Source organism: Orbilia oligospora (assembly GCF_000225545.1).
Source record: "Orbilia oligospora ATCC 24927 unplaced genomic scaffold scaffold00097, whole genome shotgun sequence".
NCBI lineage: Eukaryota > Fungi > Ascomycota > Orbiliomycetes > Orbiliales > Orbiliaceae > Orbilia > Orbilia oligospora.
Genome location: NW_011645654.1, coordinates 1,932,324 through 1,956,697, shown reverse-complemented (window position 1 = coordinate 1,956,697; position 24,374 = coordinate 1,932,324). Strand labels below are relative to the sequence as shown.

The window sequence follows — 24,374 nt, the reverse complement described above, 5'->3', positions numbered from 1 at the left end:
CCTTCTTTTTCCCACATCCATTTTGCTGTGCCTGAGCCGTTCCTGCGGCTTGTGGATTTAATTTCAAACCAGGCCAATATCAAAGCTCATGAGAAAGAGTGTCTGAGAACAAACCAGCCTTAATATCCGTCCCTCCCGCTTTTGCCTTTCATTCCAAGCATCTTAACATCTCTTTAGAGAAGATAGAAGGAAGTCCGACACTTCTTCGACCTCTATTGTCCCTCTCACGCTCTTAGCGTAGCCACTCATTAGGCCTGTTGTTTATTTGCGGCTCATTCAAAAGAGAAAAAAAAGCCCACCGACATTCGTTTTCAAGGTCGCCTTAATCGTGCTTAGCTTGTCGAAATAGCAGAAACAGGCATCTGGATAGGAGGATTCGAACCAGGTTCCAGTCCGTCTAAGGTTGCAATATTACCATTACCAGGTGTAGGCGACGATAGTGGGATCATATCTGGGTACTTATCGACTGTATTGTGGGAAAAAAGGAGACATCGCAGGTGGCGGTCGACATTGTTGCACCGAGGCTCAGGTTCGAGTCAACGACACGCTCCGAATTTCCAACGCACACAACTCGAAACACTCCCCTTACAATCTGACAGAACTGCTCCTGCTCCTGCTCCTTTATCTGCTCCACCATCACCATCACAATCACCATCACTATCGACAGTTACCGTTTGAACAATCATAGCCTCGACGGCCATCGATTAAGACCGTTGTCTACTCCCTTATATTCTCCCGCATACATATTTAAATACTTTAAAGTCATCTCGTCTCTTCTCGATTATATCCCGCTGAGCGGTCAGGGCCTTTAAAAATCACTATATGCCTCCTTACTTCGTCTAAATTCATAAAAGTAATTGGTATGGCGGGGTTCCTGCGTAATCTTCTTTCCACATGTCCGAACTGACTGGGTCGAATAGAAATCCTTCGTCTGGATACATCAACCCTAACTACAAAATTACATATTCTCTTTGACCAAAAAACAAAAAAATCAAGATGCATCGACTACTCACGAAAAAACACCGAGACGATGATCAGCCGAAAGCTCAAAATAAACTTCGCTCTTTTAAGCGTAATAAGAGTCAGCCTCCACCGGCTTCCCGGCCACAAGTTGACCTCACACAGGCCCTCCCACCTACTGACGACTTTCGAATATCCTTGATGATGCCTAATTTGGAAAAACGGTTCAGTGTTCTCAGAGAAGGTGAAGACCAAGAAGACGTGTGTGCCAGCGGAATGGGCTCTGGAGTACTCGCTTCTGGAACTCTCTTCAAGGATGACAAGGATGGTGAATTCGCCAAACCAACTATAGCAGGCTTAACAGATATAACCGAAGTTGCATCAATTAGAAGTGGGTCAAGGGCCGAGGGCTCATTTGATTTACCTGGGAGAGCTGCTCAAAAGGAAGACTTCTCGGGTGGCATTATGGATAGACCGAGACAGGGGGAAGGTAATGTTTTGTTTGGTGGCAGGCAGAAAGTGTTTCGGGTCAATACAGTCGCGGCAGGTTCAGATGATGTCGAAGATTCTCCTCTTTCCCCAATTGGACGTGGTAGGATTGGGGGACGGGCTTTATATACTGATGACTTACCGTCACAGAGTGGATTTCGCAAAGGTTCAACTGTCGATCGAGATTTCCCCCGTAGCCAAAGCCCGCCCCCTTCAAGCTACAACCTCGATCGGAACACACAATCCTCCACAAATTCGGGGCCGGGTTCGCTTACAAGGTCCTCTACTACAGCAACATCAACTTCATCAAACTCTCGTAATTTTACGCCAAATACTTTCGTTAACACCATGGCTTCCACGACATCGAGCAAACCCAGGAAGTTGATTTACGAGCAAGCCCTAGACAGGGACAATAGCGAAAGGGAACAAAATATGCTGGAAAACCACCTCGAAAACCACAAACTAGCCATCATGGCCCAGAAGAGGGCCGGTTCGACAAGCCCTCATCCTTACTCTGAAGAAGATGAGAGAAAAAGAGCCATGTCTCCGCCAGTGCGCTCATTTGCAAGACCATTCTCACCCCCTCACCACGAAGACCCGGAACCACAAGGCAAACTCGACGTTTCCCAAAATAATCCGAAACATCAAATCCCTAATTTGAGGACATCAGAATCGTCACCAGCTCTGATAACCTCGAAGAGCCACGTGAATGATGTCCCCTTCTCCTTTGGATTCGAACAGAGCAGTGGCTCCCCACAGACAATATCTCCTAGATTAGAAACGGCTGTGAATAACCATGGATTACCAACTCCACGACCAGAGAGTGATGAATATCACGGTAGCCAACTTCCTATCACAGCCACAGCCACAGGCCCAACCCCGTCCCCTTCACCTCTCACCGAAAAATATTCAGCTGGACCTAATATATCTCGTGACACGGAATTCAGGCTTGATGGAACCAAGTCTGTCTCAAGACGATCCTCGGTGTCTGAACTATCCCAGCGGCCCCAGCAAGTGCCGCAAACTACTTTCTACGAAGCCTCAGATAGCGAACGAGAGATCAATGATGGTGCGTCTTCTGTTTATGATGATGATGAAGAAGACCCATATATGCCTTTTGAACAGCCCCTTGCGCCAGTTTCTTCGCCTCCTTATAAGCTCCAAAGGCATATTGTTCCAGCATTCCCTTCGGAAAAACAGATGCCCAACCCTCACATCATTTCTCCAACCCAAGTATCTCAAGATACAACCCCTTTACACGACAGCGATTCACCAACGCTCCCTCCGAACGCCGGGTTGAGTAGCATGATTCGGCAGCACCTACGATCCGATAGCGGAATATCTTCGATTTATGCACCATCGATGCATGGGAAAATTTCAGAACCACATCCAGAGCCCCCATCCCTGGCACAGGCTCTGGCTACCTGGAACCAGGACCAATATCCGGATTACGACGAAGAGGCGCCCTTCCAACCAGATGCTCCCCATGTCGAAGTTCATGAGCCTAAGCCCAAGGCCTCCCTAGCGGATCTCAAAAAGAGGGAAGCGGAGGAAAATAAACTTCAAGTGGAAAAGCCAGCAACTCCATTGAAAAGCATTCCTATGGAGAGAAACCGCTCTGATAACACACTATCCACTGGTGATGATGAAACGGATGAATGGCGAACTCAGCTCGAAGAAAAAAAGAAGATGTTGCAGCAGCGTTTGCAAGAACACAGCGGTAGAAATTCACCCGCCCCTGGCTTTGCCGATAGCACGGAGGACCTCCCAAAGAACTCTATTCTTAAGCCAGGCATGCTAGGGAATATGCTTAAAGGCAAGAGCTCACCGGCCTCAGGCCCTGGAAAAGAAGAGTCCAAGGCGTTGAAAATGCTTGGTATATCTCCTTTGCTGAACCAATCGAAGGAGTCTTTTGGACGCAGGGAAGATGAAGAGGAATTCGCTTTGGATCGGTCTGAGGAAAGGTTGCGTCCTATGCAAAGCCGTCCTGATTTACACCAACCGCACCCTGATGCGCGTTCCCGCGGTCCTGGCCCGATACCTGGGCAAAGGCCTCATAATCCATACGGTCAAGGCTCTCCCGGCCCTGGACGCCCTTATCCTCCACACCACGGGCCTGGGCCCCATAGCCAACCTCATTCAAACGGACCCCGCTCCTTTTTGCCAATGACCGCTCCGGCCCAAAATGGTTCGAGAAAGGGCCCGGGTCATATTCCGATTGAGGCTGGCATGCCACCAACATCCAATATGCATCGAGACTTCGTTGAGCAGGGTCGCAATGGACGACATGGGCCCGGAATGCCACACCACATGCAACACCGCAGCCCACCCCCTAGCCGTGGATATGAGCCCATGGGTCGGTCTGAATTCCGCCCTCCTCATGATCGCCAGGATGGGAGAGGCCCACAATCTCAGCCTGGTGGCCGTCCAAGGACGCGCTCCAACGCCCAACCGCCACCTAACGAGTTTATGCATAAGTCACCTCCACAATCCAAGGGGTCGATGCGGCAGAGGCCGTCCGAAGAGGACCTACGTGGACGACAAAGAGGGCCTCCTCCTCGAATGCCGGGCGTTAATGATATGAATGGTGTTATGACGACCGTTACGACTGGAACGGCCCCTTTGCCGCTCAACATTGACAAGAAGCCACAGACAAGCAAAGCAAAACAGGTAGATCCTATGCAGCAAAGGGAGCCTCAGGCGAGAACTGAAAGCAAGGCCACCGAACCAGTGGCTCGCGAGCGTCGACCAGGGAATTTGACCATCCCTTCAACTGAGGTAGTTCCCCAATCTAGATTCTCTACAGAGGACTCTCCGCAAGGTTCTAGCTTTGTCGGGCGTTTTCGCAGCAACAGTAAATCCCACAAAATTACAAGCATCGCAATGTTTGAGCAGGAGAACGCGAGCCAACCGAGCCTGCCATCTCCACCCAAGTTGCCTCAAACGGTGCCGTCAAGCATGTCGAAGCCCCCACTTACAGCTTCGCCTGGGATCGCCCAAACACTTGCAGAACTAACTGGATCTGATGGCGCCAATCCTGCTTTCCAAAAAACTGGAGCTCCGGCAGCGAGCATCAGAGACGGAAAAAGGCCGAGGATTAGAAAGGCGGATATTAGTGAACCGACTCTTCTCCACACAACATCGCAAATGCCGGTTTCCAACCTCATTGACGCCGGGAGCAAGGTCTACCACAGAGTCCTACCTCCAGGTCTAAGCGATTCACCTCAGATGAGGCAACGATCTGGCTCAGATGAATCAGCATCTAGGGTCCCCCGTGGGACCGCAACGCCTATCCAGGGCCAACGTACGAGTGACCCGGATAGTGACAGGACCCGTGTTCTACGCAAAGCAGCTAGTGATGGCAGCAGCCTTCGCGATCGTGCTGCGGGTAGCGCTAGACATAGGCCAGCCATGCCATCTCCGATGCCTTATTTTGGAACGGATGGCCGCCCACTCAATGCGACTTCTCATCCTTTCCCCAATAATGCTCCTGCTGGAATGATATAGACACCTTAGGACTTGGGTTTAATGCCTACCAGAAAAGACATCGCGTAGTGCACTAACCCTCTACCTCCGTTCTCTTTCTTGACTTTTTTTATATTATATATATTTGCATTCCTAGCTTTAACCTTTCCCTCTGCTTCTGTAGTTTCCTTTGTCAGCGTTTTTCTTCAAGGGTTTTTCAATATCGGCGTCTAAGGGGAGTTAAGCTGAACGGCATGAATTGTAACTTTTTTCAATGATCCCAAGGATGAAAGGGGCAAATTTGCAAATGGGAATGAAAATAAACCTGGAATCCCTCAAGTGAAGAGCAGGCTTTTTTCCCTTGCCTCTATCATATTATAATGTTTTTTTCTTCTTTTTTTTTCCCTTATACCTTTTCCTTACGAACAAACGGTAGTTCTTTAATAACTACCACGGCCATTGCAGCGCATGGCAGTGAAGCCTTCCGGATTATTACTTTCCTTTCTTAGCTAGTTCTTAATGCCGATGTCTATTATGCTTCTTTTATGTATATTTCTAACTTAGAGAGCGTGGTGCATAGTTTCCACCTCTCTCCATTATTACCAGTCTTTTTCCCATAATTTTTCGGCGACCAAATCGTAAACGTGGATTTCTAATTCCCGGACGCCACATGGCAAATTAAATATAAAGATTAAATAATAATAATAATAAAAAGGTTAATAATGGAAGAGGATGTCTGCAAGAACGAAGTATTACGCCGGCGCTAATGTTGAACCATCACAATAGCAATTACATAATCCCCGTCGTGAGATATCGACACCTGTCCGTTTCCAATCTTTTCACCACCCCCATCTCTAATCGTCAATAAAGGCTCACCACGGGATCCCTTCAGAATTTCAAAATTCTTCCACCCCATCCACTGTTCCTTTGTTGTTGGAATAAGGTTTGCTGAGGCTTTATAAGCTGCTTCTTTAGCAGTCCAACGTGCAGCAAGAAAGCGTATCGCTGGGTTTGACAATGCATGTGTATGGTTTGGAGGCTTTATAGACGATAACCTCTGGAACTCGGCGAGTTCGGTTGCAGTCAAAATCCGATCTGTAAGCTTTGAGACGGGTCTTCGAGATAGGAGAGACAGAAGACGAGGCAGATGGAGAATATCGACGCCGACGCCGTGGGCAAAGACGCTGTTCATTGCTGGTGTGGTGTTTGTGTGGTATTTTGAGTAACTAGCAAGAATTTTGGGTTGGGCACCTGGTGCCCATGTGTCAGATCTGAGGAGGAAGCTAAAGATGGGGAAAATGGAACTCTGGGTTTGCGAAACGATACATCGGAGCCGAATTCGAGTCCAGAAGTATTAATGATCATCTCAGCTGATATCTTGATACTTTCCATATTATCGTACAGGCTCTATCGCTTAAATACCTAGTTAACTAAGCAGTTATATAATATACATGATAATAATAAAATACATAGAGGATGAAGGTCGAAGGAAATGCCAGCCTAAACAGACACTCCAGTCCACCCACGCTTCGCCTTCTCCTTCTTTCTCTTCGCCTTTGCAACTTCACGCTTCTTTCTCTTCCACTGCCTATTCCAATCCCCCCTATTTTCATGGAAGACTTTCTCCCATACCTGAACTATAGGCAACTGTGCCCTCTCGCCTTCGCGGTCGTCTTCTTCTTCTCGTGACCGTGGGTTTGAATGCCGGTCTGGGGTTGAGGTTTTAGGCGCGACAGGCCTCATATCCTCCTCAATCTCTTGACTATCCCCCCTCTCATCATCAAAAGTTTTCCTCTTCCCAGCCCAGGAGGCAACCCCGCTTCCACTTCCGGTCTTTGCCTTGGTCGGTGCCTCTACTGGGGTAGAAAAGCCCAAATCTTCGCTGTCATCATCAAATGTCTTCTTCTTCCCGGCCCAGGCAGTAAGACCACTTCCAGAACCAGTCTTGGTCTTGGTTCGATGATCAACAACAGGAGCAGTAGCATCAAAATCGTTATCATCATCGTCAAATGTTTTTTTCTTACCAGCCCAACCAACGACTCCACTTCCAGCTCCCATCCTAGCTTTTGGTGCCGCGAGAGCAGGGGCGTCAACCATATCGAAATCATCGCTGTCGCCAAAGGTTTTCTTCTTCCCAGCCCAACCAACAACCTTGCTTCCAGAGCCAGTCTTGGGTTGGTCGATCTCATCTGGCGTGAAGTTATCTGTTTTTTTCAACGCTACTACGGGTTGCTGAGCGATCAGGGGTTTTTTCGTCCGTTCTTCGGACTTTGTCATTTCGATCTCGCCATCTGCGATATTTTTAGCACTACTTGCCTCTGAAGAAGGAGCTTGCTTTTCGGGTAGCTCTCCAGTAGTTAAAATGTTGGGTAATTTGACTGAGTCCCAGATGGATATTGCCAACAGAGAATCGTCATATGTGTGCGGAAACAACAGCCTTACACCAGTGGCAGGCTTCCGCAAGGTATCTTTCTTCTCAGCCGTGATGGTTCGAAAGTAGTCCCGCTGGATAGAGATCTCAAAGCCTCTAAGCGAAGGCAAAAAATCCTTAAAACGGGGGGCGACAGCTGTATCTGGTGTCGGCGCCCCCGATCGATATCGTTCCGCTTGAGGAGTAATTGGAGTATAGGGAATCCTATCGTCAAAGCGAGTTACTGAGGATTGGTCATCTTCTGCCTCGCCTTCAGCTTCCTCCCCTTGCCCATCACTCTCATCAAGGTCACCCCCAAAGAATTTAAATTGGCTAGTTGTTTCGATATCTAAAGACAATTTAGGCTTAAAAATAGTTGTAAGGTTTGCGAAATTGGAGGATGGTTGTTTAGCAGTTTGTTCCACCGCGAGTGTAGGTTTCAGTTCCTGCACCTCCGTTGGCTTTGCTTTGGACTCGGACTCGGACTCGGACTCGGATTCAGAGCTTGAGCTTTGGTTCGAGGTAGATTCGGATGAACTGGACCCTGAAGCCTCTGGCGAGACCTCATCCACACTTCCGGAACTCGACCCGGTTTTTCGTAATGGCGCCCCTGTGGAGTGATCTGTGCTTTCGCTCCCACTGTCGCTTTCCAAATCGTCCTCGCTTTCACTGGTACCAGAGGCAGAATTCGGAGTGGCTAAAGATTTCGAATTTGTCAAAAGAGTCTCGACTTCCTCGACCGAGTAGTGAGATTCCGGTTGACTTTCACCACCTTCACTCGATGAAGGCTCCTCCTCCTCCTCCTTCGTAGGCTCTTTTTGAATGTTCAACTTCGTTCGTTTCGCAGGCGCCACTTCGATAACCTCACCAGCATCATTGACCCATCCGACGCCTTCCACAAATTCTGCACTTCTCTCAGCAGAATCCGTCGGTAAGCGACTCATCTTAAGGAAAGATGGGAACTTCGTAGAATTCTTGAATTCTTTCACGACCACCTGATTTTTTACCGCCCTAGCCTTAGACCTTTTCTTGCTCGATTTATCGTCCTCCAGATCCGTTTTTTTTATTTCAGATGCTATGACCGGAGGCAAAACCGTCTTGAAAAGACACTCAGAGGTGCCTGCCAAAGGTTTATTATTGCCTTTCCCAGCTTTCAGAGAGACATCTTTCGCCCACCCACGCTTAACTTGCCTCCCTTCCGGTAACTCGAACCCAGGGAGCACGCCGTCCTCTCTTTTGCCCTTCGTTAGCGGGCTGATTTCCCTCGTTTTCCCAGCCCCGCCTCCGTTCGGACTCAAAGAGGTTTCTTTGACCGGTCTAGCCTCCTCAATGCTCATCTTGATTCCCCGAAACACTGTTCCATTGTACTTCTTCCTCAGCGCTTCTGCTTCTACTCGTGGAAGGGTAACAAACCCATAACTCTTTTCCGGGAATGTATCGATCGTATGGAAGGAAGCAGTAGATAGATGCTGCACCGCTACAATTGCCTTTGCTGATTCCGTTGTTAAAGGCGCTATATGTAATCGGATAGGGTCTGATGCAGACTTTTTGGTCGCCGATACATCTTTCTTCGATTTTTTAGGCTTCGGAGCTAAGTCGTCAACTTTCTCTGAGGGTGACTGTGAATGTTGTGACCGTTTGGGGGTTAGATTGGAGCTGTCGCGGCGCCTTTTCGTCTTTGATGAGGATTTCTCCATCTCGTGGGATGATGGTGATGATGGAGGGAGCGCTGCAGGTCAGGGTTTACACAGATGGTATCACTAAGGTTTTCCTGTAGAAAATTTGGGTTTCGAAACATAATAGGTCGGCCGGGATCCGAAAATGGACTAGCGGATGCGGCTCCTAATCCCAACACCTCTCAACACACAGATGGTGTTGGCAGGATCATGATGTCCAAAGTAAGGACCTAAGCAAATACTATTGCAAGCAAATACCTATACTGGTAGCCAAAGTTTTGAAAAAGCTATCCTTTTCTGTCTTCCAGCTATACAAAATGAACAAGCAGGTAGAGTTTCTAGGGACAATTCTCTCTAGAAAGGACAATGCGTAGACAATTTTCAGCAACCTGCTGCGTCGCCCAACAGTCTTAGCAAGCAATATAGAACAAAAAGCTACGGAATTTTGGTATAAAAAAGCCACCAAAAAAAAGACTCAATTGGCTCTCAAAAAGAAGAAAAAGAAACATCAGCAGTAGAGTCTTCAGTACCATCGAGAGCAGTTCTAAAACTCCCCACGCTATCCATGGTCGAATGCCTTTGTACGTGTTCAGGTCGGCTCCCAAACGTCACACTGCTCAGACTCCTATGTCGTTCATTTGGCGCAACTTCGAAGTAAGGATGACTATATATTTCTAGATGATCCTTTTTAACAATGGAAGGTCTCCTTCCGCCAATAGTAGCTCTACGGGACAGAGGTGATTGCTGCCCCGGCTCCGGCTCGGGTGTTAATTCAGTCTCCAGTTTAGGGATATCAGGGGTCGAAGACTCCATATGGAATGGTGCAAGGTGACCACTTGGGCAAAACATGCTATGCACATGAGTGTGAGTCGGCGTATCACTAACCCGTTTTCGGACCGTTCCTTCCCGGCTTCTCGAATCGTGTGTAAGGTTACCCGTCAAATTTGCGCGGAGAGTCCGTTTAGCATCACTGACAGACACAACAGAGCCTCGGGGAATTGAGACTATTGATCCCCTGTAATCCCAGATAGAAGATTGTCTTGAGCCGCCACTAGGCATTGAGAGCGAAGTATAAGAGCTAGAGATACTTGGTGAGCTTACGCTTCGTCGCCAAAGAGTTTCATGTGACTTAGTAGAGTCAGCCACGCTCATCCGCGGTTCCAACAAATTATTCCCAGCACCTGGATCTTCAACTTCACTCCGGTTTGCAGTTACGCTATGATGGCGAAGCAGCGGGTTTATGGGTGGGATTGACTGTCCCGGAGGAATCGCTCCACCCATAATAAACTGTACGGGGGGCTGTAGAGATACTGCTGGCGTCGGCACACTGCTCTCAAGACTGGAAGACTGCCCAGGAGGTGCAAGGAAGGTCCAACCAGAAACAGGCTGCGCAATGGATGCCGTACTAACGCTCGCGCTAGAAACCGGAGAGATCGGGTCGGATCGAAGGCTCGGTCTCTTGACGGTTATTTTCGTAGGTGCATTCTCTCTTGCGAGTAAGCGACGATTAGGGTTGGGCGAGACCGAACCTGACGACGAAGAACGATATTCACGATCTCGTGTTGGGGAAGACATCACGGAACCTTTGCCCTTTTTCAAAGACGGTCTTTTCAGATGCAAGAACTTTTTCGCTCTCGAGGCCCAATCACTCAAAGGTTTTGACTGAATACTGAATCCTAGATCGGCAACGTATGAATCTTAGTCTGAGCCGGTTTCAAATATAGTCGAGTAGATAACACGAATAACATACTTCGTTTGGAGTTTCCGGGACTCTGGTTCTGTTCCGCACCAAATGTGGAAGCTTTCCCAAAAGATACCATCCACGGTTTGCTAGTATTTCTACGGGGTGGAGAAGATTGCCGACTAGGGTCACCTTCTATTTGTCTTCTTGGAGATTTCCCGTTTTTGTTTGGGGTGATCAATTGAATACCCTTAATAAATCGGCCCTGAGTATTTTTCTGTTTCTTTGCAACAAGGGCGTCTCGAATTTCTGGTGGAGTGCCAGGACCATCGAGACCTTGGGGCGGTGGAGAATAGCAAAGCATGTCCTGCCAGCTAACTAGTGAGGCCAATGACATCGTCGGCCCGAAGCCGTCCATGACGAATTCCTGCCATGTTAGAAGATTGTTTCGGCTCCGGCTCTTAGGCAATTCATCTGATGGCACGGATTTCCCCGGTAGATAGAACCTTTGTCTTTCGAGAGGAGATAAAGAAGATTTCTTTTTCTTGTTGATAGGTTTTGGGCGGTTAACAGGTGATCGTGGAGCTAACGACGCCGCTGCCGCCTTGACTGGCACCGAAGAACTTTGAGATGCATCCATGCTAGCTTCAGACAATGACGGGATGTGTGGATATATGAGAAGTAGGTACTTAGATGCGTATGAGGAGGAGGTTTCAGGAATGTACCCAAGAAGTAAGCAAGTACCGGCGCCTATAGCCTACCTATCTTCCTACTGAGGCAGCTTATAGAGCGAGTGAAAGATAAAACGATGAGAAACTGGATGCTGTCTGACTTAACACAAATATAATTACTGGCAATCATGCATGCGTATTAGGTAGTACTGAGGACGTACCTAGGTAATACGAATTCGAGGCTATTACCCAGGTAATATATGTAGCCAGCATCGACTGAAAACAATGGGATTAATATTCGACTAGGCCACCCAGTCCAACGGAGGCCGACCCATATCTCTAACAACATTCTACCTACTTACCTTTGGCTAGTGGACACGTGCACACAATATGGTATGCTAATTTGAGTACTCTAAAAGTATAGTAAACAAGTGCTCAAGTACATCTCATCAATCAGATATCCGAGATATGTTCGCTACCCGTAATAGATACTCCAATGCCTCTAAAACTTAAAAACTTTCCTATGATATGTCAGTCTATACTTTCCTCGAAGGTCAAACCTACGCCAATGCTTGATATACAGCGCTCTAGTAACTTGGAACGATTACAAACCATCAATCGATTGAGTCAAACTTCCAGAGATGAAACCATTTAATTCTTATGCTTATTCTGCAGCGATAGTATCGCATACTCCTTTCAGAGCCATTACACAGCTTTTACCGATGTTTTGATTTATCAAGAACTATCGAACCACTCATCACAATCGAAATGGTGAGGTTCCGGAAACGAAAGATTGAAGAGAGCGGGTGCGATATCGATTATAGCGAACGCGAAACCTACGAGAAGAAGTTCCCACGGTGGCAGGAACACTATCCAAGAAAAAAGCTTTTGCAGAGTTGTCAAGAGCATCGGGCACTCCGAACCACTGGTGGAGGTCGGAAGAGAGACTATTGGGAATATTCTAGCGACCCTCCTAGCGAAAGATGGTTCAACGAACGGGAAGAGTTTCAGATTCCCTCAAGTAAAGTATCGTTTCTCACTCCTGCCGAAGAGAAAGAGCGTAGGAGGGTTTCACGTATCGACTTTGCCTCGAGAAACGTAGGCTACATTTTGCGCCTATCCGAAAAGCTTCGAGGAGGTTATTATCAATGTGCCGTTGACGAGAGTGAACCATTCGTGGTTGGTTCTCGAAACTATATAGTTACTCTTCTATTTGACGATGGTACCAAATGGTTACTCAAGACTGCACAACCACATCATGAATGGGATCAGTAAGAATAAACCCCTAGAAAAAATGAAGGATATATTCAATGCAATTAATAACAAACTAACAAAGGAATACAACTATTCTATATAGGATGCACATTGCGTCACCAGAATTCATGGTTAGAGAAATAGCTACAAATTTATGGGTTTCCGAGAACACGGGTATCCCAGTTCCTCAAATTCGACTATGGGACACCCGGACTACGAAAGAAAACAAATTCGGCTGTCCTTGGTATGTGATGCATAAGGTAGAGGGGGAAACATTGAATAAGTGCATCGGAGCGACTCTATGGTTAGGCTTGGATCAGGCACAACTAGAGATGGCGGTTCACCAACAGCTAGCCCGCTTCGCCTTGGACTTACTTAAACACCCTTCTGGGCAAGGAAGATATCAGTTGAAAAAGAAGGCAAGCTTCTTTCATGGCTCGGGGAACCTACCATCGCAGGTAGCTATATTAAAGTCTGCAATAGCCGTCGGGCCTCATGATCAACCGAATTTAACTTCTAGTATCATCAACGCCCTGGATCGTTGTACTGCGGCCCTTGATCAGAATCTCGAATATCTTGGACCTAATAGTAACGAAGTGAACCTTCACGCAAGGGTTTTGGGTTTTTTGAAAGAAATAATTCCGAAGATTGTTGATTCTCGGTTTGAGTCGACCTACTACCTTTATCATAAAGATCTCACGGTAAGAGCAAAAGCGGGCCCGATTTGAACGCGAGAAGGTTTGAAATTGCTAACCGTTGTGGAATTTTATAGGAAGACAATATAATTTGCGATAGCGACTCCTACATCACAGGGATAATCGATTGGGAGGTTGCTCGAACCATTCCCTTGCAGGAGCTTATTGCTCAGCCAACTACAACAGACAATCAACTTTTGAGAATGGCCACTGCTTTGTTTAAAAAGACTGGTGACCTGGGAATTGTGGCGAATGAGTGGAAGAAATATGATGCGGACAACCAAATCCTGAGGGACTCCTTCATCATTGCATTTGATCGACTAGATGATAGTGTCATGGGGGAACAGACCACCCCATGGACAGCCGGATACAAATATATTTCGGGATTGTATCGGATCGCGCATGCACTTCAAATGATTCGTTTCTTTTCCGAAGATTACAAGAGGTTGCTAAACGAAGAAAAGGATGTTCGCATGTTCGTGCTTTTAGAAATAGAAAAGATAGCGAAGCGAGCTGTGAAATTGGTTGAGAGAGATGGGGTTCTTATGCGCGCTGGACCGTAGTATATAAGTATATATACTGGGCTGCGCTATTTTTCGACCACGGCAGGTTCCATTGCATATTGGATATTAGGCGGTAATATTTGGTGTAAATGCATGGAACGAGATATCAATTCTAGACCCCTAGCGGCTAGAAGCTATATGAAAAATAAACCATTGAAGCGAATTTCAACTCCAAACAACCCAATATCGTAGGGCTCTCAAGTGTGACGTTTGAACATTTTTGGAATGAGAGTCAGAGGTTGGAAGAGAATAATCACCGAATTCCGAATCCAAAAATAACTTATTCAAGAAAATATATCAAATCGACAGAAGTAATACTGTAGTTTCAATCCCATACCCTGGTTCTAGAAGAATTGCACTGTATGACCATAGCAACGAACGATCTAAATTCTCTGCACTACGGATTTTTTGCAGCCTTTGCTTTTAGAGGTGACCTCTGTCTAACAGTTGTATCGGTTTTCTGACTTGAATCCCTCATCTTGCGCGTATCGACTGCTGATAGGTCCTCAGTCCGTACTTTAGGCTCCGGCGTCTTCCTTCCCGGACAAGTACTTGTTGGTGGCTCCATCGCCGACTGGTCGTCTGTTGCAGGAGGCGTGGGAGCCCCATGATCAGAGTCATCCCCTAAAAGGGATGTAGGTGGTGAAACATCAGCTTCGTTGGACGGGTGGACAATGCTTGGGGTTAGAGATAGATTGTCGGCAGCTGGTTCTGCGCCGGGGAGTGAAGATTTTGTGGTTTCGGGAGGCGGGGCTTCAGTGTTTGTAGCAGAGCTAGTGGTAGATACTGTAGATACTGTATCCACGAGGGGTTTAGGTTCTTCCGAACCTTTTGCGGGAAGCGCTAGCACATGCGCTTGCCTTACAATCTTGTACTGCTCGAATTCTTCTCCATCATCATTTCCAAATTTGAACAATGCTGGAGCAATGACAACTAGAATATCTCTTGGATTGGCCTGAACTTCACCCTCGTTTTCAGGTGCCCATGGCCCGAACTGATCCATGCCCTTTTGGACCTTGTGCCCAATGTACCGTTTTGGTTCTAATTCAAACATTGCTCGTTGCTTTCCAAGCTGGATAGACAATTCGGCGGCGAGCTTTACCAACGACTTGAGATTAATTTTTAGGTCTTCTTTTTGTGTTGAAGACTTAACTAGGGGCGTAAGAAGTTCTTCGATATCCGAAACCAGGTGGTCGAGTAAAGTACTTTGACCATCTCCAAGCTTCAAACGATCTTTGTTTCGATCAAGAGTAATGAGGGTTTGGGATCTCCATAAGGATGCATCTCGTCGGAATCTATCATCCCCAGGCTCAACCAGAACTTCGGGCTCTTCACCGTGAATGTCAAGGCCTACTTTTACATTAGAAAAAACCATATAAAATCCAATGTCACCTTATACTTGTTTGAACAAGTCGCTTACCTGCGGTCAGGAGATGACGGTATACCCCTCGGAGTTGTTTCCAGTTTTCCCCTCCTATACACAGAAACACATTCGAATTAAAGAGCTTCAGTCGAAGAGTATTCAGGATTATAGCTCGGATGATGAATGCTAAGAGTTTAGTTGGAGAGTCCGATTTCTCTAACAAGCTGACAAACTCCTGAACAGTGACATTTGGCTCCAGTAAACGTCGAAGACCCTCCTGGTATACAGCATTTTGTTGCAAAGCATTCAAAATATCCGTGGGGTTACTGTCGACGGACCTTGTAAGGTTTATGACTATAAATTTTATGTCACCGACTAGAGTATCGTATCTTTCTCCGAGGCTCGAGTCCGACATGGCCAGCTCCCTTTCCACGGATTTGAACCTTGAATTTTGTAACCTTTTCAACTTGTCTCTAGCGGATTCCAATTCACTCTGGAGGATGTCGATAGTTCTATCCCGGCCGGCAAGGACTCTCTCCTGCGCTTGTTCCGACTTGAAGACTTGGATATCAACTTCTCGAAGGGCGGACCCTGCGAAATTTGAACCATTATCCCTGAAGACTTTGCTCTGGTAGCCGCGGTCATTTGATCTTGGGTCTGACATCCTGGGCTTGTTATACGAATGGCAAGATCCTTTAGTTTGGACTGATAGGGGTTTGTATGTGTCGTCCTGTGAGGGTTCGAACTAGTAGAGGCTCGAGAGAAAGGTTAGCGTATCATTAGCTGTAGATTCTAGTTAAAATTCGAGACAGACATCTTCCTGATGACGTAAAGGACCCTTAAGATTCCTCCAGTACATTTTATCTCTTTTATTTCTGTACATTTTTAGAAGTGAAGAATTGGAAATATGAAAGCTCATTAGATGAGCTTGGACAGAAATGGTATATGGGACGAAGGGTCTCAATATCTCATTTAACAAGACCCAGGTGCCGTTACAATATAAATGAAATGATCGATACTAAGATGTATAAAGGGTTTAATGTGATCTCATGACATGCCATACCTTCTCTCAGGAATTAATATATAATAAACCCTACCCGTAGAAATAGTGGATAAATTTGGTAAAAGAATCCAGGCCCGGTTATGGGATAGATTTGCCAATCGATTCTCGACTGGCCCTAGATAGTGGTTGTCTGTTAATTTTTGATCCTGAAGATATCGGTACTATGTCTGGGCAATGTCTGAATCGTTTGCGATATGTGAATGTTGGTGTTCAGCTGAGCTGAGGCCCAAGCCCGAGGATTGACGCCCTAAGCCTTGCGGATCTCGTTTGAAGCGCGGGGACGGGCTGTAATATTTGTCATGTAGACGACTGCTAGGAAGAGATGTTAGCTTTCTTAAGAGACTGGACCACTTTCGACGGGTCGATAATATTAGTAGGTTCGAAATTAATGAAAATGTCCAGCCCCGCGTAGAACCCCACCGGGTGTATCGCGGTGCTAGCGTTTGCGTCTATCCAATTAACGACCCTTGTCCCCGTACAGCCTCACCACCACCATGGACCACCACCAGCAGCAGCATATATATGTTATCACCACGATCGTATGATAGAAATCCGGGCCAAAAATGCTTACTTACTTGGGTCCTTAGTAGCACATATGTAAGTAGTTAACAGGCTTAAGTTACCAGACAGATTTTGAGCCAAATGTACCGGAGCCAGACTATATGACTGGTAGCAGTGCGCGTGCGCAGTACAGTATCCAAAAGGTAAGTACTTAAGCTAATTAAATAGCTACTTAGGTAGTATACGTATATAGTATAGTATAGTTAGCCTCGAGTCGAATCGAATCCTGTGCAGCTGTGCCCCTGAACGTTCGAACGTTAACTTTGAGATTTTGTCCGACCGTGCTCTATGTTATACATTCATATCCTCGAAAATACTTCCTTTCTTCTTTGAATTGGATCTGTTACCTACTAAGTATTGATTTACCAGGTACTGTACTTTATCTCATGCTAGTTTGGTGCTCGCTATGGATGCTCTCCAGGTGGGGTGCGGCTGAAACTCACACCTGATTGGCGACGAGGCTCAAGGCTTTCGTGAGGGATCCTTGGCTGTATTGTGCACGTACTTGCCGGCTTAGCCTTCTAGCAGCAGCAGCGGGGCCATCTTCTCCTTTGAAGCTTGAAGACTCTACACAGTGCAGAGCGAACATTCGTGTTTATTAAAGTCATCACACCCCTTGGTGGTTGTCTTGCGACCCTTTCGACTTGAACTTCATAATATCCCCGACTTGTACACCTGTTCCGTCTAGTCTGTTATCCCGTCCTCCAAAGGCTGTGGTGTTTATCTCATCGTTTAAGCTTATACGTCAAGGGGCTCTAGGCCAAAACAACATATCGCCGCAATATCGCAAATTGAAGTCTCATACAAACGGACGTGCCGGCCCGGGTAACGTACGACACACGAGGAGCTGCCGGGGGATACGGCTGCAGGTATTGAATCGACGGGTTCTGTTCTCGACGTCGAAACATAAAACGCGGTCCATTTTCGCTCGGGATAGCCAAGAATCGCAGTTGCTAGGCCGTGGAAGTTTAAACAATGGCGACCCCAACGTCGTCGGCCGACGAACCGAGATTAATTGTCGGAGTTGACTATGGTATGTTCAATCCCTCACTGGTCAGAGGTCATACCGTATACTTAATCGGAGAATTGCTGCTAATACAATCCTATGAAACCGCAGGGACAACGTTCACCGGTAATTACCCGCTATCGGTCCCAGGAATAATTAATATTGCTTAGAATTCCTAAGTTTTCTAATCACATGCTATAGGCGTTGCCCACGGTCACACCGGCTCCAAAACCGTCGAATCCATCCAAGTTGTTAATTCATGGCCGGGGCAAGGCAATACAAATGAAGACAAGACCCCTTCTCAAATCGCATATGGATCAGGAGACGATTTCCCAAATGGTACGTTTTTTTCCTTATAGCATTAATATCCGCCAAGTTGTTCTGACGGCAGTGAAACATTTATACTCATTACAACATATTAATATATTTTGGTTTGATTTTTAGGCTTCAGATGGGGCTCTGATATACCTATTGACAAAAACCTTGTTCGTCATGTCTGGGTTAAGCTTTTGCTTAATTCGCCCTCGACGGCAAATGATGGTGCCAACATGAATGCCGACCCTACCTTCGCGAACAAGCCAACCATAAAGCCCCCATCTGGTTATATGGCCTTGCCTCCTGGTAAAACGGCTATAGATGTTGTTTCAGACTATTTATCGGGGGTATATGCTCACACACTCGTTCGATTATCCCAACACTATGGGAAGGAGTATGTCGATGTGACACCGATAGAATTTGTCCTAACAGTCCCTGCGATCTGGAGTGACAAAGCGAGGAACTTGACGAAGGAGGCAGCGAAACGAGCCGGATTTGCTTCTCGAAAGGATGATAGGATCAAGCTCGTCAGCGAGCCAGAAGCCGCTGCGATTTATACAATTAAATCCACTTTTGACTCGACAAGGAACGCTAGCCAATTGCAGGTATGGCTCTTTGATATAATCTTGGGGTTTTATAGGAATACTAATATGTCTTGGGAAGGTTGGCGACTCCTTTGTAATGGTCGATGCTGGTGTAAGTTTTCTCGATACTGAACGCACTCATGCTATGCTAATTTATTGATGCAGGGCGGTACTGTGGATTTGATCACTTACGAAGTTGTTCAAACGGAACCCGAACTCAAAATCGCGGAGAAGGTTGTCGGAAGCGGTGGAAACTGTGGCAGTACTTTCATGTAGGTTTGGCCATTCCACGTATTTGTTGCACTTCCATTTACTCACAAATGTACACAGCGATTCTCACTTCCAAGAATTACTACGAAAGCGGCTCGCAGATGCAGGGTCAGGAGCTATCCCACTCTCGAAACGGGGACCAGGCAGTAAACTTATGAAAGAATTCGAAACTGTGAAACGAGCTTATGGTTCCGGCGACCCTCCAAACACGAAGCCGCGATACCTTACTCTAAATGTTCAAGATAATCCAAAGGCGAAAATCGAGGACGGAGAATTCGAACTCTCAGAGTAAGGCAACCCTGAAACACTGGGATGGCTTACCCATACTAATATAGTGGCGCTCTTAGCGAAGAAATTAAGGAAACCTTCCGACCGATCGTTGACGAGATCATCGCTCTCGTCAATGGCCAAATAACCGAAGTCTACAAACAGGGCGGAAAGGTCAAGCATATTTTGCTTGTAGGAGGCTTCGGGGAGTCCGATTATTTATATAAAACATTATCTAAATTTGCTTGGGGTCCGTTCGGTCAGATCGATGTAATCCGCCCAGCTTCTGCCTGGTCAGCTGTTGCTAGAGGCGCGGTTCTGTGGGGATTGCAGGGCGATCTTGTCGTCGATAAGAGAAGATGTCGAAGGCATTACGGAACCGAATTACTGAAGCACTTCGACCCAATGATTCACTCTGAGCTTGATGCCATGATCTCAACTTTCAGCGGCTTGAAGATGGCGAAGAATCAAATAAGTTGGATTATCAATAGAGTATGGATTACCGTTTACACATCTATTAGAGCACTACTAACGGGCGTTTTATAGGGAGATAATACGGACAGTAATAAACGTTTCCGCCTATCGTGCGTCACGTCATTCAACCGGGGCGAGAAACTCATTCACACTACACAGCTCGTTGCTTGCGACTCTGATGAACCGGCGAATAACTTGAGGGACAAAGGTATTACCCAATTTGATAGAACGTAGGGTTTGTCAATTTACTAATATTTCAAGCAGAGGTTTACGATCTTTGTCTTCTGACAGCTGATCTCTCCGAGGTCCCAGAGAGAGAATTTGACGAATGTCAGATCGGAAACAATACATTCTTGAGAGCAGGTAAGCCTCAATTATCGGCTTTGTATTCTCATCCTCTTAACTAACCTGAGTAGAATTCTCCATCGAGATGACTTTCCTTCCTGCCGATATTCGGTTCGAAACATGGTTCAAGGGTAAATGTTATGGTGCTGTTAGAACTCGCTATTAATAACCAGGAGCTGAACAAGATATATAAACCGATTGCATGAGTAATGGAACGGCCTTAATACAGCATCACATGTACAGCTGTCCAGATTTAATTGTAAATACTTCACCACGCAATTTGGTTTCTTGTGTGCAGAGAGTTTTTCTGAATAATGAAGAGTTATGCATATCGCATACTGGTACCTTTAGATAGACCATGGTATTTTGTTTTATTATATTTTTCATTCACTTAATCCATGTAATTAGGTACCCAGGTAATTGTATATCGATAGCTAGACTAGGATTTTAAATCGATCCCGGATATGTAACAAGTACCGATTCGATTCCGTTTTCTCGCAGGTTGGTGTGAAGATACAACACGACTCCGTGTTGCTGGCAAATCATCCCCAAACATGATATTAGGTGGGACAAACTCAAATTTTCAAACAACCTGCTTGGTAACATCACGGTCGCGGTCTCGAGCTGGTCATAATATAATCCGTTTTGAAGATGCATGAAATAATAACGATCCAGCTGGGTCACTACGCAAACTTTGTTGGGACTCATTTTTGGAATACACAGGTCCGTGGATGGAGGAAGCGAGAACCAAAGTTGAACGGCAAATTGACACCGGATTACCTAGGAATCATATTTTACATATGGCGAAAGCGAAGAACCGTCGCCGGTAGATCACAATATTCATTTCCGAGCCGGCCTCGGAGTTGGAAATGTTGAAACCTTCATGCCGAGAGCCCTCATTTATGATTTAAAAGGTATACTCCCGGCTCTGCATCCCGAGATAGATCGACATCCTTATCAGTGACGAGGTGGCTTTGGGTCACTACGAAAAATCAACCAGTTGTACCAGGACGAAGCCGACCTTCTCAAGATCAAGAATCTCGATCTGAATGCTCTATGGTAAGTATTCAAGTTACCGGTGACTTGCAGAACGGTAGTTGATATACTGTAGGAGCGGGAAGAATGAAACAAGGGAGACATCGAGAGTGGAGAAGAACAAATTCCAGCAAGCTTTGGATGAGGTCAGTTCTACATCAGAAAGTTACCCGCTGGAAATTTTATAAGTATCTAAGACAGGGGTAACTTTAGGGAACCGACCCAGATCACTTAACGGATGAGACAGTCCGGTATTGGAGTGACTTCAACCGACTATTTTACCATCCTCGATCGTCGATTCAGTATAATGAATACGAACATGCGAACCCGTTAACCCCCTTCGATTCTTTCGATCTAGGCTCCCAGCTATTCGAGTCTTCCGACAAGGTTTGACGTCACTTCTGAAATTTTCCTTCTGCTGGTGGATGGCTTCAAAAAAAATTAAAAATTAAAAATTAAAAAATAAAAAAAAAGACTAATGGAAATCTAACGGTTTGTAGGAGGAGGATATCCTCGATAGACAATTTCGAGTCTTTGCCGAAGAATGCGACCTGATGCAAGGATTACAAGTCTTGACAACGGTTGACGATGCATGGGGTGGATTTGCAACAAGTTACTTGAACAACCTTCGAGACGAGTATCCAAAGACCACTATTTGGACATGGGCTTTGGAACGGTCAAAAAATTCAACCAGGGTGGGTTGATGACAAGTCCAAATTTAGCACGCTCCAACCTGCTGATAAGGAACCAGGACCGTGTGTTGTCGAGGACTGCTGCTTCTATTCAGTCGTTAATCGGGATGTTACCCTCTTGCACAACATACATCCCAATCAACATCCCACGGCCTTCGCTGAAACTGCCTGGTTATGTAAAGGGGTATGAACCGACATCCTCGTGGAGGACTTCGGCGTTGATAGCTGCAGCGTTGGAAACAAGCATTCTGCCCAGCAGACTAAAGGCTGCAGGTTCACGGAGAACCCTAGCAGAAGTTTCAACGCTGCTTAATGCGAATGGGAACCAGCAGATATCAACTCTCCGTCTCAACGCTCTGAGCGAAAATCCTGCAAAAAGCAAGACTGCAGATCCTATAAAATTTTTCACCGACCCGGTCGACCTTTCCTGGGGAGGGACGGAAAAGCATATCTTCGCAGGGCTTGAAGTCCTCCGAGGAATAGAGAAGAGCCACGACAGTCTCCAGAATCCTGATGAAACCATAAAAGACTCAAGAGAAAGGTAAGATATTTTTCCATCAAAAAAGAAAAAGAAAAGCAAAAACATCACCTGGTATCATATTAACTGAACTAGTCAATGTTACTCGGATTTACGATTTCCAACGCTATCGAGTTTCCCCGATATATTTGAGGAACAGAACAATCCTGATAAAGGGTTAGGTTTGGGGACCGCATTGAGAACATCGTCGTCAGTTGTTGAGCACTTAAAAGCATCACAGTCACTAGCGAATCGTATAATTCCTATGGATGAACGCGAGACGATAACTAATGGATTGGGAGAGTTGTATGAGGCTTATGAAGAGGGATGGGATAGCGATTCTGATGATTTCTACGATTAATTGGGTCCGAAGAGCCAAAAAAAAAAACCGAAATAAATGAAATGTAGAAACTAACTGCCATCGCTGCTACCATTTCTACTACATTGCTCGGAGGGTTGCATTTCATAAATTTAATGATCGCCAGAACCTTTGAGATTAACAGTACCATTAGTGGAGTACGGATAGGTACCAGCTTGTAAATGTGTCTTTGTTTGCAGCTATGGAGTATATAAGTAGTCACATACTATGCATAGTACTGTTAGTTCCAACGGCCGTCGGCCTTTGGCGAAAACGGTGGTCATATATATTGCCCCTGATGACTATACACAGGGCACATATTCGGGGAGCTCAGCCTAGAGGCATATCATCAGTGGCGTTCCTTTTGCGGTTCCGAAATATCCTGTTGTCAGTTTTTATTCCGGCCAAGGTTAAGGTCTCGGTACCTATTTTGTTACTAGTATTCTTTGCCCGTGAAGCTATTTTTGACCCCCTGACGCAGTGTCGTTACATTGAAATTTAGCGAACATACTCCCTTTCAGAAATTCCACATAGTTTCGCCGGACAAAAATAAATCTCGCTCGGGTGACCCGGTTTTAATTTTCGTTAGAACTCGAAGGCCGCGGAATGAATTCATGAATGGTCGATTCCGGAAGCCAGAATGATAAATTTCTGTAGCAACCAAGAAGACCGAGAACTAGTCACCGTCGAGCCACTGGAAGCAACTTTTTCATTCTAAATTCGCATTTGTGACCTATATAGATATATCTGAGGATATACGAGAAACCCGAGAGGGTGCCGCATGCCGGTTGGATAAATAACTCGGTATCGGTACAAACGGCATGTGGGAATGCATGCAATGCCAGATATCGAATCCACAAGCAATGCAATGGGGGCGACCGCATGGGCCACGGCCCACCGATAGCTATAGTGCCCTAAAGAAGGAAAGAAACACGATATCATGGCGAGTGGAAGGTTACGTCTGGAAGCGTGCATGAACCACCCGCAGGTAGCAAATCAGAAAAGAAATGTTCGGAAGGTTTTTTACTTCAATGACGGTATGGACCGGGGTCCCCTGCAGGGTTTACTGGCGGGAGAGGTTAGACCACCATCCGGGCTAACAACACAGCCTGACTGTGGGAATACTTTGGTGCTGTGAGCTTCTGCCAGCACCGGATTCAGTCTTCGCACGAATCCGATTGAGAGAGGGGAAAAGAAGAAGACATGGGGTTACTTTAGTTACCTCGCTCATGGTGATCGTTAATCTTCTCTAGTCCGGAAACAAAGGCCAGGCAGAAGGCTGGAGTTTAGTTTAATCCTTGTGGCTTTCCGTGAATCGAATCGAATATGCATCTGAAGAGAGAGGGGGTTGGTTGTAATTAAGAGGATGGATAATATTCATGTAAGAGGCATAGTTATAGGTAGTTCTCTGGTGGGTACTAAGGAGGTACTTGGTAACTAGCAGGTATATATATTGTCTATAGCATCCCTCCCAGGCTCATATCGATCTTTAACCACCACCATCACCATCATCACCAACCCTTCGTTATTAAACAAAGTCAACTATAACCACTCGTTCACCACCTAGGATACCTTCGTTTATATCCAGGCACACACAATATCTATGCAAACTACCTACTAATAACATATATATATAAGTATAATTATAATACACATCTGC

General features: G+C 46.1%; 7 protein-coding genes across 7 annotated transcripts; 3 read left to right on the top strand and 4 right to left on the bottom strand.

The window, feature by feature from the left end:
• Positions 1–996: 996 nt before the first annotated feature.
• On the top strand, positions 997–4,956 carry AOL_s00097g574 (uncharacterized protein; the record flags this gene model as incomplete). The annotated part of the gene is made up of 1 exon (XM_011126407.1): positions 997–4,956. One exon carries the CDS (start codon positions 997–999, stop codon positions 4,954–4,956), a length of 3,960 nt encoding a protein of 1,319 aa, XP_011124709.1.
• Positions 4,957–5,677: 721 nt separating this feature from the next.
• AOL_s00097g573 (uncharacterized protein) lies at positions 5,678–6,106 on the bottom strand (the record flags this gene model as incomplete). Its single annotated transcript, XM_011126406.1, has 1 exon — positions 5,678–6,106. The coding sequence occupies one exon, from the start codon at positions 6,104–6,106 to the stop codon at positions 5,678–5,680; it is 429 nt and encodes a 142-aa protein (XP_011124708.1).
• A 308-nt stretch (positions 6,107–6,414) lies between these two features.
• AOL_s00097g572 (uncharacterized protein) lies at positions 6,415–9,021 on the bottom strand (the record flags this gene model as incomplete). The annotated part of the gene is made up of 1 exon (XM_011126405.1): positions 6,415–9,021. One exon carries the CDS (start codon positions 9,019–9,021, stop codon positions 6,415–6,417), a length of 2,607 nt encoding a protein of 868 aa, XP_011124707.1.
• A 465-nt stretch (positions 9,022–9,486) lies between these two features.
• AOL_s00097g571 (uncharacterized protein) lies at positions 9,487–11,321 on the bottom strand (the record flags this gene model as incomplete). The annotated part of the gene is made up of 2 exons (XM_011126404.1): positions 9,487–10,676; positions 10,751–11,321. 2 exons carry the CDS (start codon positions 11,319–11,321, stop codon positions 9,487–9,489), a joined length of 1,761 nt encoding a protein of 586 aa, XP_011124706.1.
• A 799-nt stretch (positions 11,322–12,120) lies between these two features.
• On the top strand, positions 12,121–13,864 carry AOL_s00097g570 (uncharacterized protein; the record flags this gene model as incomplete). Its single annotated transcript, XM_011126403.1, has 3 exons — positions 12,121–12,623; positions 12,710–13,307; positions 13,379–13,864. The coding sequence occupies 3 exons, from the start codon at positions 12,121–12,123 to the stop codon at positions 13,862–13,864; spliced, it is 1,587 nt and encodes a 528-aa protein (XP_011124705.1).
• A 397-nt stretch (positions 13,865–14,261) lies between these two features.
• Positions 14,262–15,891, bottom strand: AOL_s00097g569 (uncharacterized protein; the record flags this gene model as incomplete). Its single annotated transcript, XM_011126402.1, has 2 exons — positions 14,262–15,214; positions 15,285–15,891. The coding sequence occupies 2 exons, from the start codon at positions 15,889–15,891 to the stop codon at positions 14,262–14,264; spliced, it is 1,560 nt and encodes a 519-aa protein (XP_011124704.1).
• A 1,935-nt stretch (positions 15,892–17,826) lies between these two features.
• Positions 17,827–22,717, top strand: AOL_s00097g568 (uncharacterized protein; the record flags this gene model as incomplete). Its single annotated transcript, XM_011126401.1, has 17 exons — positions 17,827–17,884; positions 17,969–17,983; positions 18,059–18,196; positions 18,302–18,777; positions 18,836–18,868; positions 18,922–19,028; positions 19,087–19,314; positions 19,374–19,785; positions 19,840–19,975; positions 20,032–20,130; positions 20,184–20,260; positions 21,113–21,171; positions 21,224–21,293; positions 21,361–21,534; positions 21,648–21,842; positions 21,899–22,380; positions 22,453–22,717. The coding sequence occupies 17 exons, from the start codon at positions 17,827–17,829 to the stop codon at positions 22,715–22,717; spliced, it is 3,024 nt and encodes a 1,007-aa protein (XP_011124703.1).
• Positions 22,718–24,374: the final 1,657 nt, after the last annotated feature.